This window comes from Gobius niger (assembly GCF_951799975.1).
Source record: "Gobius niger genome assembly, chromosome: 5".
In the NCBI taxonomy this organism is placed as follows: Eukaryota; Metazoa; Chordata; class Actinopteri; order Gobiiformes; family Gobiidae; genus Gobius; species Gobius niger.
In genome coordinates this window covers 31,526,968-31,546,121 of record NC_136856.1, presented here as the reverse complement: position 1 = coordinate 31,546,121, position 19,154 = coordinate 31,526,968, and the positions used below count along the sequence as shown (strand labels likewise).

General features: G+C 41.9%; 1 protein-coding gene across 1 annotated transcript in view; it reads left to right on the top strand.

The window, feature by feature from the left end:
- Window positions 1-6,777: 6,777 nt before the first annotated feature.
- LOC306963607 (alpha-1,3-mannosyl-glycoprotein 4-beta-N-acetylglucosaminyltransferase B) overlaps window positions 6,778-19,154 on the top strand; it is a gene marked incomplete at its 5' end in the record, with an annotated part of 42,206 nt that continues 29,829 nt past the window's right edge. The window contains 3 exons of the mRNA XM_079557183.1: window positions 6,778-6,884; window positions 9,060-9,130; window positions 16,567-16,728. Coding sequence (XP_079413309.1) covers window positions 6,778-6,884; window positions 9,060-9,130; window positions 16,567-16,728 — 340 coding nt within the window. The remainder of the gene's footprint in view (window positions 6,885-9,059; window positions 9,131-16,566; window positions 16,729-19,154) is intronic.

Here is a 19,154-nt window from a genome sequence, read left to right as displayed (position 1 = left end):
CAATAATGTCGCTTTTCGGGGGCAGCAGCGAGTCAAAATTCAGCGGAGAGGAGGGAAAAGATTTCAAGCACCCTCCCACCCCCCTCCGACCGGCTGGTTCACTGGATAGATTGTCTCAAAGTGATGGCACCAGAGATTCATTTCCCCCCCACATTGGTTAGTTAGTTCCATAATGCACCTTTAAGATTGCCTATGTTACATCAAATACTGGCCCAGGCGGTCAATAATAAGCAATATATCACATCTAACATTTAAACTTACTGAATATCTTTTTTTTTTACAGTAAATTGGATAAATTGGGCCTCTTGTGACGAACAAAAAATGCGGTTTGGAAGTATTTTGGACGGGAGGTGTGGATCTGGATAGACCGTAGCCTCCTGCCTAAGAGGAGAGGGGAGAATAGTCCGTGTCCAGGGTGGGAAGGGTCAGCAGTGATCCGACCCACGCGCGTCTGGGTCCTGGGGGTGAACAGGTCTTGGAGAGATGGGAGCTTACAGCCAATCACCCTCTCGGCAGCACGCATGCTTGTCCCGGTCTGTGGCGCCGGGGAAACCACACGGCGATGGAGGAGAGGATGGACTCGATGATGGCCGTGTAGAACTGCACCAGCATCTTGGTCGGCAGCTTAAGTTTCTTCAGCTGCCGCAGGGAGAACTTCCACTGCTGGGCCTTCTTGATGAGGTCCTGGGTGTTGGTGGTGCCCAGGAAACAGAAGGAGTCCACGATGGGGATGGAGATGGGAGAGTCTGTCAGGGAGAGGGGGGACGTTTCCTGAAGTCCACGATCATCTCCACTGTCTTCTGGGCGTTCAGCTCCAGGTTGTTGTGGCGGCACCAGGACACAAGCCGGTCCACCTCTCTCCTGTAGGCGGACTCATCACCGTCTGAGATGAGTCCGATGAGGATGGTGTCGTCCGCAAACTTGATCAGTTTAACGGACTGGTGACTGGAGGTGCAGCAGTTTGTGTACAGGGAGAAGAGCCCTTTGCCCTCGCCCTTTGAGCCTATGAATTAAGCTCCTCATTTAAGGATGGACTGATGGTTAAAAGAAGAGAGGCAATACGAGCTTAGCATGTGTGCAACGACAGTATTTAGGTTTATTGCTAAGGCCTGATGTTGCTAATGCCTGCTAAATGACACTAAATTTCCACCATTCATAAATCTAACCACATCCATTAATGGTAATAGGATTTAGCTGATGGGTGAGTGGAGCTAGCGTGTACGGTGTCCCCGGGGGGTCATTAGGCCAGTCTGTTGTCAGTGGTAGCAGGGGCTGATGTGTAAAACACATGCTGGCCAGAGCTGCGTTTATGGAGGAAACCAGACTCCTCCAAGGTCCCGTTTGGAGACGTGCTAGTGACACTTATAACGGAGTGTAAAGTTGCATGGGGAGAGGGAGTTCCCTTGTCACGTGCAGTGAAGGGTACCAGGGTCGTATTCACCTGGCTGGAGGATTGACGTTTATTTATTTCAAATCAAATTGGAAGTTGGTGTATAAGGATGTACACGGAGAGTGAACAAGAAGGAAATCTTTGACTGCACTTTTGCTCAATGGCATTATTACTATTTTCAGTTTATATTATGCCAAAAGTAATTCAAAGTAGTGTGGCTGAGTTACATTTTTGAAACAGTCATATGTATATAAAACACAACTACTAATATAGAATATATTACAATTTTAAAGTAACCAGCACTGCTGCTCACACAGGTCAATGTCAATGTCAGCTTTATTTGTATAGCACATTTACAACAACACCCCAAGTGCTTCACATACAGGTTATGTACATGTAAACGTCTATTCCATTATGTTTCAGAAACTGAAAGAGTAAATGGAAACATTGTTTTTCTGATTGCTTATTTAATAAAGTTTTCAAAAATGTATAGTTTTGATACTCTCCACAAAAATCCTGTGAAATTGCAGAGTGAGAGAGACTATTAACCAGAATATTGACAGCATGTAATCGAAGTCAGTGAGTCAGTAAATCAAATGAGTAGAAAGCTTGAAAATGTACATCATTAACATCATTTTACATACAGTAACAAAAATGTATGTTTGTTTTTACTGTATTTAAGTTTTTTTTTTGGGGGGGGGGTATTTTTTGCAAGGACAGTGCATATTAACATAACAGCTCAACAGTAAAATATGCCAGAGTTAGCCAAAAAGCTAGTTTTCTTCTGTAGTCCTAGGCCAGATGTACAGTAGGCACCCTGGAAATAGGTAAAACAAGTTGATTATCACGTGGCAAAATACAATAAACATCACATTTGCAACAGCAGCAGGAATAAGACGCCAAAACAAACATGCAACAAAGAGTTTATGTGCGACAGAGCTTAAATGAGAATGCAGGAGGCAACATGACATGAAGCACAAGCAGGAGTTCATGAACAACTAGAGTCAGTATTAAAATATACAGTCAATAACATTAGTCCGTTACAACAGAAGGTGTAAAAAAGAAAGTAATCATTAAAATGCAGCAGTATTGAGATTAGATAAGAAGGACATGCAAGACGACTCAAGGAAGCGGCGGTGGATGTTCAGGCATGTTTGTTTGCTAAAGAGACAAAGTTTTAATGATGAGCGGAACATGTTATAACTATTGATTTCTCTGATTGTTGTCGGGATGTTGTTCCAATCTTTTGAAACTTTAAAAGAGAAGACTGACTGACTAAATGCAGTTTTCCTGAGTGGAATGACACAGTCTCCTCTGGATGTTCTTCTAGTGAGGCGACTGGTGTTAGACCTTACACTCACAAATTCACTAAGAGGTGGAGAAGCCAGGCCATGAAGGATTTTATATGCTAAAACAGATAGTTGTGAACTTAATAAGATTTTCCCAACTTAATAAATTGGATTTTGACAGAATATTGCAGTGATGAAAATGACGTGGTTTCTTATCCAGAACTTTAAGTGTTTGTTTGTATTTGTTTATTTGTTATTAGGATCCCCATTAGTTGCCACCAGGGTAGCAGCTAGTCTTCCTGGGGTCCATCACAATAATAAGAAGCATACACACTAAAAAATACAAAGAACAAATACAAAAGAATAAAAATAAATAAACACTACAATATAGTGAGAAATAAAAATAGTAACAAGCAGTAATTTCCTCCTAGTTAAATGGTTTAAAATAGATAGTAATGATTTAAGGGGTCATGTTTAATAAAAAGTTCCTTAAAATGAATTTTAAACATCTTAAGTTGTTTGCTAGCCTCGCGGCGTAGGGACTGTGTTGGTTTCATAGTGTTGTGGTTGGCCTGGGACCAGCTAGTGAGGCAGTAAGTCATATGTAAAAAGATCATTGAATGCATAAACATTTTGGCTGCTCGGGTGGACATTAAGTTTTTGATAAATCGAAAATTGGCTAAATTAAATTTTACTTTCTTGACAGTTTTGGTGACATAAGATTTAAAGTTGTGTTTGGAGTCTATGAGAAAACCGAGATACTTAAATTCTCTAACTATTTGAAGTTTTTCACCAGATATTACAATGTCCGAATTTGCCGTGAAGTTGGTAGTTTTAGTAAAAAAAAACATACCGACTGTCTTGGAGACATTTATCTGATTTAGTCATTCACTGACCTTGACCATAGCGTTTGTGAGTTTAGTCGCCACTGCTGTTTTTGATGGCCCATGTATGTATAGAGCTGTGTCATCTGCATACATTTGAATATTTACTTCTGGGCACACAAGTGGTAGATCATTAATATACATGTGTGACAGAGTGGAAGGTCTTAGCTTAGCAGTAACACATTAAAAATGACCACAGGTTCGTTCATTAAAGAGGCAAGTCGTTCCAAATGTTTTTGTACAATTTATTTCTAGTAATAAGTTCAGTTTCAACCTTCAGCTGTTTCAGTTCCAGCTCAGTTTGTGTCATTTATCCCAAAAAAAACAAGGGATGGCAAACATCCGCTTATCCCGTTTCCTCGTCGTTTCACAGTTCACACAGACACTCTTCGGCTTCACATCCGGGTCCACAAAGCACAAAGTGGTTGTTGTTGTTGTTGTTGTTGTTGTTGTTGTTGTTGTTATGCAGGCGCCTTGATGAAAGTTTCCTGAAGATGTATATGTCATGCTCCGCGTACTGGCCTGTGGGGAACCACACCTCCCGCCTACAGCACCGCCATCTTGCACTGCGCCTGAAGGGCACCCCAGACCCACAGCTGCACCAAACACAGGGCTCGGATTAGGGCTAACAATTCCGATGGAAGTCAACGCTAAAGTAATGTTTTGGTTTTTACCTGCTCACGAGAGCCCGAAGCTACACCACCTCCACACCAGGCAGGAGGTCACACAAGAGGTCAGAAGTCGAACGCAGGTAGGCTGTGCCTTTTTATACGGCGCCACCAGCTGACGGGCGGAGTAATACACAGACAGCTCGTACTGTTACACATGCAGAACAGAAGAGGGCCCAGGATTGACCCTTGGGGCACTCCAGTGGACAAAGGAAGGGGTTCAGACTGATAGCTGCCAAGTATGACTAACATGACTGGGTAATTTACCTGTAGCATTAAACTGTAACCATCGGTAGAAGAAGAAGAAGAAGAAGAAGAAGAAGAAGAAGAAGAAGAAGAAGAAGAAGAAGAACTTTCTTTACATAGCACTTTTCACAGACATGAGACAGTTGTACATTCACTACATACTCCGTCGTGCTTCCTCTGGGGGAGACTGATCATTAATTCATCCTGGCCTGTTGTACATGTTTTTTAGGGAAAACCGGAGCACCCAGAGGAAACCTACGCAGACACAGGGAGAACATGTAAACTCCAGACAAAAAGGCCGCCGCCCGGGTCGGAATCGCACCCGGACCTTCTAGCTGTGAAGCACGGCCGCTGTGATACCACTCATAATATGTACAGTACATGAAGTCACATTGTATCCTTGTAAATAGCATTTAGTTTAAAAAATCCCTTTAATTGTATTTTAGCTCATCAGTCAATTCACAATTTCCATTCCATTTTGTGTGTGAACTGAATTGAAATCTCACTTGCATGTTCAAAATCACTTGCAGGAAAAGGCTATGTATCGGGAACGATGAAATGTTTCCATGTCGCCGTGGAAACAGTCTGCTTCCTCATGCGTGCCTGCTGGTGGGGGCAGGTCAGAGGTCCCCGGGGCTAATGTCTGACGGATGGGACTGGTTATAACAGACTGAATGAGCCGTGTGTGCGCCAAGGGAAGGAGTGCGGGCTCATCCTGCCGCTACCATGGTGACGGAGAAGCCACTTTTGTACCGCAGTTAAACCGCCTTTATGAAAGTGCGGCGGAGAAAAATGAATGAAAAGACTGTGACACACGCGGTGGTTTCAGATCCGATGAATAGGTCTACAAGTCATGAGTGCCACAGTTGCATTCTGACACACAGGAGTACTTTTGTATAGGATCGAGAATGTCCAGAATATTCATAGGAAGAATGGCATGGTCTTTCTTCATTTCTCTCACAAGTTTTGCGAACATGAACACCGAAGAGCACCTCCGTCAGAGAACAATTACTGCACAGAATCTACTCGAGCACTTCATGTTACCTTTTGAGGGGAGACCAGGGCTTCATTTCACATGGGTTATATTGTCTCGTTGACTGATATTTAATGTGTGTATTGGTTCCAATAATCACTTTCTCATTTGGACTGAAGACATGAGTAGAAGACACATTGGAATGTTTGTTATGCCTTTTCTTTTTGCTAGTGCCATAAACAAAAGACGCGTTAGCTTTGATTAGAGCCTACAGCGAATGTGCTGAAGGCATTTGTTAGCTAGCAACATTGCTTGTAAAGTGGACACTTGGGTTAGTTGTCACACGGACTGAGAGGGGTAGGTGTAACGAGGAAACGACGGAAGAAAAAGGTGAAGACGAAGGAGATGAAGAAAGTGAAGACGAAGAAGGTGAAGACGAAGAAGGTGAAGAAGGTGAAGACGAAGAAGGTGAAGAAGGTGAAGACGAAGAAGGTGAAGAAGGTGAAGACGAAGCAGGTGAAGAAGGTGAAGACGAAGAAGGTGAAGAAGGTGAAGACGAAGCAGGTGAAGAAGGTGAAGACGAAGCAGGTGAAGAAGGTGAAGACGAAGAAGGTGAAGAAGGTGAAGACGAAGAAGGTGAAGAAGGTGAAGACGAAGAAGGTGAAGAAGGTGAAGACGAAGCAGGTGAAGAAGGTGAAGACGAAGCAGGTGAAGAAGGTGAAGACGTAGAAGGTGAAGTCGAAAGAGAAGAAGGTGAAGACGAAACGGTGAAGACGAAGGAGAAGAAGGTGAAGACGAAGAAGGTGAAGACGAAGCAGGTGAAGAAGGTGAAGACGAAGAAGGTGAAGACAACGGAGAAGGTGAAGACAAAGAAGGGGAAGATAAAGAAGGTGAAGACGAAGCAGGTGAAGAAGGTGAAGACGAAGAAGGTGAAGACGAAGGAGAAGGTGAAGACAAAGGAGAAGGTGAAGACAAAGAAGGTGAAGATGAAGAAGGTGAAAACGAAGCAGGTGAAGTAGGTGAAGACGAAGAAGGTGAAGATGAAGAAGGTGAAGATGAAGAAGGTGAAGAAGGTGAAGATGAAGAAGGTGAAAACGAAGCAGGTGAAGTAGGTGAAGACGAAGAAGGTGAAGATGAAGAAGGTGAAGATGAAGAAGGTGAAGAAGGTGAAGATGAAGAAGGTGAAGATGAAGCAGGTGAGGACGAATACGAAAAGGTGGAGATGAAAGTGAAGCAGGTGAAGACGAAGAAGGTGAAGACGAAGGAGAAGGTGAAGACAAAGAAGGTGAAGATGAAGAAGGTGAAGATGAAGCAGGTGAAGTAGGTGATGAAGGTGAAGACGAAGAAGGTGAAGACGAAGAAGGTGAAGATGAAGAAGGTGAAGGTGAAGAAGGTGAAGATGAAGCAGGTGAGGACGAAGAAGGTGAAGACGAAGTAGGTGAAGAAGGTGAAGATGAAGCAGGTGAAGACGATTAAGATAGAAAATGTATACATTCTGTTTTCTTTTTTTTATTTAGAAGAAGAAGAAGAAGAAGAAGAAGAAGAAGAAGAAGAAGAAGAAGAAGAAGAAGAAGAAGAATTGTAGGAGGTGAAGCACATTAAGAAATGAAGTCTGTACAGTGATCTTTATGGCTGTATGGTTAAACATCCCACAAACAGCATATTTCCCTGAATGTGGGAAAAACAGAGGATTGTCTTATAGACCTCAGGAAGCAGCTGTAGAACCAACACACAGGCCTGTCCAATTGAATAGCACTTCTGTTGAAGGAATTGAAGTTTCTCTGCATTGATATTTGTGAAACTCTCTCTTGGTCCCTTCACTACAGCTGTGCTATTAACAATGCTCAACATAGACTCTGTTTTTCTCAAAAAATATGGTTTGTCAAAAGAAATGCGCATTCATTTGCACCGATCTACAATCTAAAGTTTCAAAGGTCTGAGGTTTGTTTCTATATTGTCAAAATTCTTTTTTTAAATTTTTATTTTAATAGTCTATTGTAAGTAAAAAAAAAAAATTAAACAGAGAGAGTGCAGGGCAAAAATTTTCCCCACAGCTTTTGGTACTTTGTACTATTTAATGCATATGATTACATATGATCATATGCATCATGTGATGCATATCATATGCTCCTTGAATGTTCTGCGATTTTTAGTGCTGTATGTGCTGTTCTGCTGAGTATAGGGACCTGCGGAACAGTAGAAAATAAACTACAACAAGCAAAGCAGAAAGTCAGGGATACAACCAGAGAATGAAGGTATTTTTGTGCTCATTCATTCCCTTTGGCCTATTTGGACTATTTGCTGCTAACAGGCCAAATATTAATAACTGAAAGCCGGCCGTGCCTCCATGAAATTGGTGTAACATTTTCTGAGCTTAATTTTAAAATGCGACTTTAGTCTAAATAAAAAGCTACATAACGACGTTAGGAATTGAAAGTCGTCACACGAGGACGAAACTCTGCGTTAGAGGCAAAGCAACTATTCATAAGGCATTGTCTAAATAGGGCTGTAATACTCACTATGACCAGTAGATGTCAGTACAGCCTTGTGGTTGGCCTAACGATGGTTTACCCTCATTTTCATTTCTAATATTGATTTTAAATCAAAGGATTAATAAAATTATGGTACGTCAACGGATCAATCGATATTATATACATATTGGAACATATTTAAGCTCCAGTCTGAAGGTTAAAAAAATCAGCTTTTAACTATTTTCAGCTAAAATCACTTTATTATAGATTTTCACTGAAATACTGAAAATAATATTTGCTCGGTTTATGGCTCTGCTGGTCTATTCCTTTGTTTTAGTCTTATATTTTGTTATTCTATATTCTTCCACTATAAAAACAAAGCACAAAAAACGTGTAATCCATGGGTACAAGTTCACCTATTTGACTTTCGCAAGTGGCAAACGAGAAACATTTCACAGTTGCCACATTTGCTCTAAACCTACGCACATAGAACTTACAGAAAAAGATTCCCTTGTGGAGATGCCGGGGATTGAACCCGGGGCCTCATACATGCAAAGCATGCGCTCTACCACTGAGCTACATCCCCAGTTGACTTTGCATGGAAAAAACTAGGATAAATAAATAACTACCCTAGAACTTGTGGCGTTGATGTTCTGTGCCACATGTTTTATTTTTACTACTTAGTCCACAGACATTAGGACTAAACAGCCTAAAAAACTGAAGTAGACCTACTTCAGTATTATTGTCTAATTTCGAGAGGAACCTTTTTTGTTGCCTTCGATATTGTCACATGTTTGTAAACTGTAGGCAATTCCATTTCCTCTGAGTCCTCCTATTGGGTTTGTGACATAACCTAGTAGTTTTCTGTAAAGCTGTTTTATATTGTAGTGAGCTCGGACTAGTAAAAATAGTAGAAACATCTGGAAAGTTGGGCCAATCGTGTGTAGCTGACTAACTCCCGGCTGCACGTGCATGAAGCAGCCAGTAGGGGCGCCCGTGTGTCCTCAGGGCGGGCCCAGGTACAACAGTAGCAGCCTCAGAGCCGCAGAGCTCCTGTCAGTGTCGCGTGCTCTGCCACCTGTCCGGACCTCTCCCTGCTCCATGATCCGGGCAATGAGATGAGGGTCTCCTTCTGCAGGTTTGGCTTCTTACTGGCGTGCGTGTGCTTTCTAACAGTGGCCTGGATTCAGTCTGCACCAGAGGACAAAGGTGAGTCTTCACCAGTGTGTGAAATACGGGGGTGTCCGGCCCCCTGATTGACCCATCAGACCCCTGGAGCCCGTGGTAGGCTGAAGCAAAGGTGCAGACACAAGCGCACGCTGCACTGTTAGTGATGGGTCGGTCGCGGACGAGTCGGTACAAAGGGTCCTAAGGGTGGATGTTTCTCAAGCTCCACATGCACCGCTCTCCGCTACATTCGGGAAAAATAGAGGAAGGCAAAGACTGAACGAGTAAAGAGAGTGGGATCAGGGGGAGAGGGAGAAAGGAGAACTCTGCAGGTGCAGCCCGTCCACGAGGAACCTGCTGTTTACACAAAATCAAGAACTCTACAAACTGAAACTAATCATCAGTGTAGTCAGTGCATCCCCAGCTTTCAGTCGCTTCTTATTTGAGAAAGATCCGCTTCTTATTTTCGGTTTTATAGTTAGCTTGGTTTTTGGAGTGAAAAGTAAACAATGTGATCACGCGCGGAGCGGCAAATGTCAGCCTTTCCCTCTCATGTATGAGCTCATTACAAAAGCAGCGCAGGAGTCCTGGTTTAACATCTGGTGTGATATCTGTATTGCGCTACAGTTCGGATATTGACGGGTATTTCGCGCACTGCGTTGAGCCCTTTGCTACATTAAATAATAAGAGAGCAGAGCTGGCACAGTGGTCGGTCCGTGTACTTTTGCGTTCATTGTATTTTCGATTTTTAAAGCAATAGGCCTTTGCAAAATCAAAAAATGACTTTTTACATGTTGAGGACTGTTGCAATATAACAAATACTGACTATTTTGTTTTTTTCATTTGTCTATATAAGACATTCACTCGATAACAGACACTGTAAGCAAAGGAAATAAAACAATTAACCTTTATTGATTACATTGAATTTTTTTCTGCGTCAACTCGAATACCCGGAAGTGAAACTGTCTTGATTAGGAGAAAAGTGCTGATACAACTTTAGTAGATCTGAGCATCTGGCTTTCGCTCTGCTCACGTTCACAAACACGTCGTGCGCTCTGGCCATGTGACGTGCCATTTACGCACGGCTATTCCGGGAGATCATCTGTATGTGCGCTCCTGTCAAACACAATGCGTTCTGTGGAGAGAGCAGGGCTCGTGCAAGATAAGATAAGATAATCCTTTGTTGATCTCACAATGGAGAAACTAACTTGTTACCATCCATGCGCATAACCAGACTGGCATAAACAGATGCGTAAAGATGGCCATGGAACAAGTGCCCGCGCCGACCTATTGCTATCTAAAGCCAGCAGGTGGAGAGTTGGTCACCTGTTGTTCATTCATGTCCAGCCTGCTGATGCCAAATCTGCCTTATGACCCAGCGGCTTAATGACTGTTCGCCAGTTTGCTGAACTTACAGAGAATCTACAATTTGTAAAACACGCAGAATTTATTTATAATTATTATTATTTTTAGCTCATAGTTGCATTGGAATCCTTCTGTTATGCAAACACCCACAAGCCCATGTGTAAATCTGCGTCTGCCAGCAGCGCCACCTTTAAGGCTCTCAGACCCCTGACACACTGGCCACGTTTTCTGCACGTTTATGAACCTGTTCTCCGTAAACGTGTTTCCTTTTTTGAAGCGTTTTGGCTAATAGTTAAGTTAAGTTATACTGCATTATTTGGCATCCGCACAGTAAAGTGAAGATTACTGCGCGGATTTCGAACTACTCCTGGTATTATTACGCCTTACAATATAGTCCCCCCTTTTATCCGCTTAGAAAATCCACATTGTTTAATTTTGTGTAATTATACTTTGCAGTGGAACACTTCACGTAACCATATTGAAATAGGGAAAACGTGGAAGAGCTTGGTAGCTTCTATCTTGACCAGTTTTGGAGCTATAGTGGAGAGAGGGAGGGGCTAAATGCTAACGCCGTCTGCGCTGTGTTTACGTGACTGAAGGCACGGGTGAAGATCAGACAGGTCCTAAAGAACTCGTCAAAGCTAAAGTAAGAACATATCTCAGTATGTAAAAACGGTGGCCTATTCCTTTAACAAGCAAGTTTCACCTCCGGGTATTTGAGCTGACGCAGAAAAGGATTCAACGTCAATAAAAGCTTAATTATTGTATCAAATCAAATCAAATCAAAACAACTTTATTCATCCCAATGGGAAATTCTGTTCACTGCTCTCTGGTCAACAAAAGTTGCATTGTCCTTACGTACTTGTCTGACACAGGGAAATCAAAAAAAGAAAATAGGTTTTTTTTTTCTATATTGCAACGTTGCTGAATATGTAAAAAAAAACAAAAAAAAACGCAATTCTTGATTTTTGCAGTATATTTTCCTTTTTAAAATTGAAAAAATCCTGAACGTAAAAGTTAGCTGTATACAATTTGGTGTTCTAACTTTGTCCTGAATAATGCTGAATTTCTAAATCTGGATTAAAAAACGAATATAAATTCAGATCATAAGAACATTCAGATCATCTTTGTAGTAGTGAGGCGTATTATGTGACAGTCATTTTTTTTTGGATGAAGTTTGGGTGTGCGCAGTACAATATAAGATTGTGAAGGTTAAGGGCTGGGTTTTATCTGATAAGGTTTGACACAGTCATGCCACTTTTATATGGCATTATGGATAAAGTGGGACAAATATATTAGTAACAAGATGTGGGTGTATCTGAATCGTGTTTGTCATTGTTTTTGTGATTCATTGTTTATTACTTGAACAAAACAAGGAAACAATCCTAATCTACCCAGAGTGACAACATTACCTTCTTCAGGGTTACACTTCAGGTCAGACAACATGTTTCATTCAGTGAATCATTCAACACCACACATAAAGCCCTTTAAAGCTGCAGGGATTTATGTGTTGTGTTGAATGATTTACTGCATGAAAAATATAATAAATTTAGGCTTTAAAATGGAATTAAAAAGCATTCAATTTGATTTGTTTCCTCCTGTAGAAATCCTGAACAAGCATGGGTGTAAAGAAAAAAGATTCTGTTTGATTCTGTTTGGCGATAACGGATCTGATGGTGTTTTTGAGACACACAACCAGAACGTTTTCATGTTTGGAGAATCCCAAACCATGTGCAAGAATGTGACAAAGTTTACAATTAGAGAAAGCTTAGTGAGATATATTCTGTGGATGCAATTAGAATGAAAAACCTGATGCTGAGGGTTTCTTAAAGATAACTTTTGGATTACTTTTTAAGGAGGATCCAACAACTGATCAAGACGAGAGAATATAATTCAGATGTGGATTAATTGATTAAATGTAGCAAATGAATGACTGTTCGCAGTTGAAGATACAGTTGTGCTAAAAAGTTTACATACCCTGGCAGAATTTTTTGTGTTTTTTTGACTAGTTTTTAAAGAATGTGAAAGATATAACACACAACGTTTTTCACTCACTGGTTCATATTTCATATCCATGTTTCACAGTAGGTAGTGGTATGGTGCACTTTTCATCATAGGCCTTTCCTCATAGGCCTTGTTGACAACAAAAAAGTGCACCTCAGAAGTCATCAGAAGTCATCAGAAGTATCAGTGAGTCCACCGGGGCGACAGGTCACAGTCTGACGGAGGCGTGACCAGGTCCAACAGAACGGTCACGCCCCCGTCAGACTGTGACCGTCAGACTAGGAGAGGAGACAAAGCTGAGCTGGCCAACTATAGACCAGAGAGTATCTAACCTGTAATATCCAAGGTAGTAGAGAAAGTAGTGGCCATGCAACTGATGGATCATTTGAATTATGGAGAGCACCCCCTGAATCCTCTTCAGTTCGGTTTTAGAAAACGCCATTCAGCTGAAACTGCACTTTGTTATTTTGTTGAACAACTGAAATGCACGTTGGATAAGGGGGGTGGTGGGTGCCATATTTTTAGACCTGAAAAGAGCATTCGACACGGTAAACCATAACATCCTGTTATCCAATTTGTCCACTCACAATGTTTCTGACATTACGATGGTTTAAGTCATATTTAGAGAATAGGAAGCACTGCACAAGAATTAAGAGCACTAGGTCTCCTTTTTTCAGACAGCTCAGTTGGGGTGCCACAAGGCTCTATTTTGGGTCCTCTCTTGTTCAGTGTATATATAAACGATCTTCCAGCTATTTGTCCTGAAGTTCATGTACAAATGTACGCTGATGATGCCGTGATTTACAAAGGAATACTTCTCACTCTGCGCCAGAAATCATTGTAAAAGGAACAAGAATTTTCAAAGCAGAGTCTGTTAAGTATTTAGGCATAGGCAGGACAGGACACTGTCGTTTAAAAAGCATGTTTCAAATCTGATAAAAACTGTAAAATTAAATTTATTGCAGTCAAATGAGCACAGACGCAGCCAAGCTTTACACGCATGCGATGATATTTTCACACCTTACATATTGCATTACAACATGGTCTCTATCAACCAACACTGCATTACAGCCGCTCCAAAGCCCGTACAAACAGGCACTGATTTTTTTTTTAATATAAAATACCTGTTTCATACCACTACTGTAACACTGTGAAGAAATACAAATTATTAACGTTTGAAAATTTCATTTTGTTTTCCAATGTCAATTTAGTGTTTAAAATTCTTCATGATTTGGCCCCACAGCCCCTGAGAATGTTTGTGAAATCTTGTGACGAGGCAGGACGTAGAACAACGCGAGCCTCGGCCAGAGGAGACTGTTCTGTGAACTTTAGATCCTCCACGTTTTGGACAGAGTTGTTACTCTGTAAAAGCTGCAGGATGTGACTGTTCCAGAGAGTAGCACTTTTCAGCAGTTCAAACTTAATCTGAAGAAGTGGTTGAAAGACGGTCAGATTTGTGAGCATTAACATGGGGTAGTGTTACAAATATGAGGAGGTACAAGTTTTTAAAAAACTGTATATAATTGTAATTGCTATCTATAATAGAAAACGCTATCTCAATGGCCGATGCCTGGGCGCCGCCATGTTTATTTCCCATACCGACTTTGAAGCTAAGCAGGGACGGGCCTGGTTAGAACTGGGATGGGAGACCGTTTGGGAACACCAGGAAGCCTGGCGACAGTAGTGACTGTGTGCGTGGTTGGTGGTGGGGGCTGAGGTGCGCAGTGGACTGAATGAATAGGCTACTGCAACCAATTGTACACCGACGAGCGTCTGGAAAAGCGCTATATAAGACTTGCCATGTTCATTTCCCAAAAATCCGCGGCCGGCCCCCACGTGGCGGTCCCTCCGCTCGCGGGCATTGGCCAGAGGCCACCACGTGACCGTCCCACCGGCCGCGGGCATTGGACACGGGTCCATATGGACCGCGGTGCTGCTGGCCGAGGACAACCCGCCGTCACAACAACGCGAGTGCACGAGATCTGACTGCCGTGCCTGTGTGCGCGCATCCAAACAGGGCGATGTGTGTCATCGTCACTCACCCTAAACTGCAGCTGTAGACGCTCCGCACAGGTACAGTTACCTCCTCCAAAACACATCTGCGTCTCTTTGTTTACGTCTCTCCTGCAGTGACCGAGGCTGTGGTTCATTATAGATCCAGTGCTGCGTCATGTCAGAGCGCACACAAATGCGTAAGATCCTATCCTGGCCATATTCGGTCTCCAAAGTTATGTCTCCGAAAAAAAGTACACGCAGAAACACGAGCTTCAAATGAAACGCGCTGCTCCGAGAGCTTCAGCCTCCGTGTGCAGAAAGCGAAAGTGAAACTACCACTTAACGAGCGCATGGCCTGCACTGTAGCGTTTTTTTTTAATTTTTTTATTTTTTTTTACTTTGCTGCTGTACCATTTCTTTTCTATTTCTCCTTCCCTCCTTTACATTCTATAAAGCGGCTTTGAAAGCATTGCCTATTGTATTCTAAGGATATAAATACTGTCTAATACAAAACAACGTATTCTTTTTTAGATTGCACTTACACCGTGATGCACCAAACCACGTCTCCTGCACCGTCAACCGAACCGTAACCGCTGAACCCCTAATATTAATCCATAGGCCTACATGTTCCACTGTCTCTTGAATTCTATTCCCTGAGTTTATGGAACATATTGTCGTTGTAGTATATACGAAAGGAGTACAGGTGCATCAAACACTCCAATTGCAGTTTGTTTGAAATTATTTTTAGCATTCATTATTTTACACATTTGTAGTGGCCACAGTTTTAGGAATGGGTTGGGAACCACTGGTCTACTTACTGCGGGTCTACAGCTATTCTGACTGACGGGTTATAGGGACTATACTGGACATTTCTGTGTAATAACTCTTAATCTCTGATTATCAAATGTGGAGACTAGCGAGGCCCGGCCGAAGGCCGGGTCTCAGCTAGTTGTAAATACTGTAAATATTGTATCTGAATGTTTGTTGAGGTGATCCTTTTGCCGGTGCCTTATATGTATTTTCTATTGTGAACGGACTCTAAAGTCAGATGCTCATTGGTCACTGTTTAAACCTGCTGTCACTTTGCCTCTGCCCAGGGACGACAGATGAAAATGAGCTTGTAGCTATCTCTGGTCTGTGCAACACATTTGTTGTGCAATGTCCCTGTCAAATAAAAAAATAAAGGTCCAACATTCATTCGAACCTTTTGGGACTGTCAGACTGGTCACGTCTCAGATGTAAGAGCGGCTGATAAGGGACACCTCAGCGCATGTTTGTGATACTTCTGATGATGGCTTGCAGTTGGCGGCTGGAACATGAAAGTTAAAGATTTCAACATCTCTAACCCTATTGTCTGACCAAATTAACCCTAAAAGTGATTCCAAAAAGTGCCCCATACCTACAGTGAAATATGGAGCTGGTTCGCTGATGCCACTGGCTCCAGCAGAATAAAGTGAAGCTCCTCTTAGTGGCCGTCTCAGTCTCATGACCTCAGTATCATTGAACCACTGTGTGGAGAGCTCAAACGTCCAGTTCATGCGAGACAGCCCAGGAACTTACAGGAACTGGAGGCTTTTTACCAAAAAGAATGGACTTGAGCCTTCTCCACAACTACCACATAAGACTCCAAGCGGTCATTCATGTTAAAGGAGGCAATACACAGTATTAAGAACTGGGGTATGTAAGCTTTTGATCAGGATCATTTGTGTCATTTTCTTTTTTCATTATGATTTCAAAATGGCAAACTCAGTTGTTTCACCATAAATGACTTCACACAACAATGAGTGAAAAAAAATCTAAAATTATCTTTCATATTCTTTGAAAAATCCAAAATTCTGCCAGGATATGTAAACCATTGAGCACCACTCCATCTATCTTATCAACCGATCGACCGTCACAAAAACCCAGGCGTCTGCATACTTCAACATGAAAAGAGCCCACCATGTGAAATCACATGACACAGAGATACTCGACACATAAATATACAGCCAATTAAAAATAAGTTTGAGTTTGGTGTCCGACTACTACATAACACACAAATGATTTACCCCCTGAAGCTGCTGTATCACTCACACATCGATATTTGAAATGTGACAAAGTGCTGTCCCCCCCAGGTGTTGCCCTGGGGCTGCCGGACCTGCTCACCCTGCAGGAGCGCCTCGTAACCGCGGAGGAGCTGGGGGGACAGGTCAGCAGAGAGCTCAACAATATCCTGAAACAGCTGAAGAACCTCTCCCAGGCCGAGGGCGCCGGCATTAGAATCAGGCCATCGCCAGGTATCTCCATTCACTACGCACATTTGCCTCAGCTGGTGCAGGGTCCGGGTGTAGCCGTGTTATGCTGGACAGTTCTAGGAAGTATGAGCTGGACAGTTCTAGGAAGTATGAGCTAGTTAGCGAAAGCCGGCTCTCTGCTGCACCAGTCACAAGCTGTGTCCGTCCAATGAAGAGAGGCGCAGACCCATCATCCACACACATCTATCACATTTGGCTGGGTACCGGTAATTTTTTTTCCCAATACCAGTTCTTGATATTTGATATTATATTGAATGATATTTGATTCACGACACCTATACCCGAGAGATACTGTTTTTCGATACCTATGCTAAAATATTTGTCATCTAGAAACAGATGAACAAAATAATATTTGGAAGATCTGCAATATCGGGGTCATCTCCAATGTCAAAAAAAGGAAAATGAAAAACAAAAAGAGGAAGAAACTGTACTTAGCAGAGTAGTTATATAAATCAGTACTTTTTACTCCTATTTGAGTAAAAATACGTTATCCCAGTCCTAGTACCCACAGTACTCAAGTAACACTTTTTACTTGTACTAGAGTAGAATTATTTCAATGTAACATTACTCTCAAGAGAAAAATGAAAAACCAAAGTACAATTTATTTTCCCTGAGCACTTTGTGTCTAGTTTCTCTTATATAACATTACTCTTACTTGAGTAAATATTTTGGCTGCTCTACCCACCTCTAGTAACCTTAAATGGATAACTCAAGCTGGCACCAAAGTTGGTGAAGCGTGTCCTGCAAAGTTTGTTTAGAAAGAAGCACAGTTAAAGGGCCGACAGTCCAAGACAAGACAATCTCTCCGGAATCGAAAGTGATAGAGACTTCCTGAATATGAGAGCAACAACAACCTCTTAGGCCTCAAGGGGACTGCAGCTCATTTTGATCCTCATAACCTGGAGAATTCAATCATTGAGTTAGTTTTAACCTCCACAATTGTACTTTTGATCGCTGCGCAAAATGTAGCGGTTAGCATCAGTGTGCTAAAGCTAGCGGCAGGATGCTAATGAAAAACGGCCAATGAAAATCCCAAAATATGGCCATCGGCCTTACAAAACCCATATCGGTCGACCTCTAGTTCCGACGATGGAGTGGGTTGTCTTATAATTAAAGCAGTACTAAGTAACTCTTGCCCCTAGAGGCCATAAGTGCAACTTCTGGTGTCGTAGCAAGTTGCGATTTTTTTAACTTATTAATTCTCTTGGAGAGTAAATACTCCGCTGACAGGAAAGACGAAGGGACAGAGGGATATTGTACATCCAATTATACAATGGAAATAATTTTTTTCACTCAAACTTTAAAGTGACGTTAGCCCACAGTTAGCTTTGCCCGTTAGCATGTTAGCTTCTTCTTCGTGATTCCATTAGTGTGTATTGGTGGCTCCGGCCCGGTGGCAGTCAAGTTGCAAGTTTCTGGCCAGAGACACCAGGGGGAGATGAAAGACCCACCAATCATCCTATAAACACTCGTATTACCCCCACAGGGACTACGAAAAGGATTTATTAAGGTAAACACGTTACTTAGTACTGCTTTAATGGGTTGGTGGTTCGAATTCCGGCTCCCGCAAGTGCACGCTGTTGTTGCTGCCTTGTCTCCAGTGTCTGCAAACATTGGTGTATAAATGAGAGTGTGAATCATCTAACGTGCTTTAAGTGCCCAATGTAGGTAGAAATGCGCTGTATAAATAGACCATTTACCATTTGAAGATTGTATATGCTGTGATCAGCAATTGACTTTAATATTGATCCATTAACCTTGTGTTTTCTATGCCCTACTGTTTACTCTGTTTAAAAACCTGTGTTCATGAATGTTTGGCAGCTGTATTATTGAATACATTTGCTTAACAAGTGTAAAATAGCATGTTGGATTTAGTTTGGTCCAGTGTTAATTTTGACAACATATTTTATTTTAGTTTTAGTCTTAGTCTTTTGACTAAAATTTAGTCGACATATATTTATAATATTAATTATAATCATATTTAATCAAGGTCCTCGACTTCATGGAGCTGCTCCCACATGAATAAAGCTCAGACCTGTTCATTTGGCAGTGAATTTAAATGATCTGAGGCTCTTTCAGAGCGATTTTAGTGGGTGATTTTAGTCTCTACTTTTCGTTTTATTTAGTCTTATTTTAGCTGACTAAAATATCTGGACATTTTAGTCATAGTTTTAGTCTCATGATTAACTTTTAATTTAGTTTTAGTCCAATATTAGTCGACTAAAATATCACTTTGACTAAAATTAAGACTAAATATTTAAGTCGACGAAATGAACACTGGTTTGGCCCTTGTATGCTGCCGTTGCACCGCTGCACAGTGAGCGCAAGTAGAATTTACCCCCTCCCATAGAGTTGTATGGGCCTTTACCATCAATCTGAGATTATGACATCATCACATCATAACATTC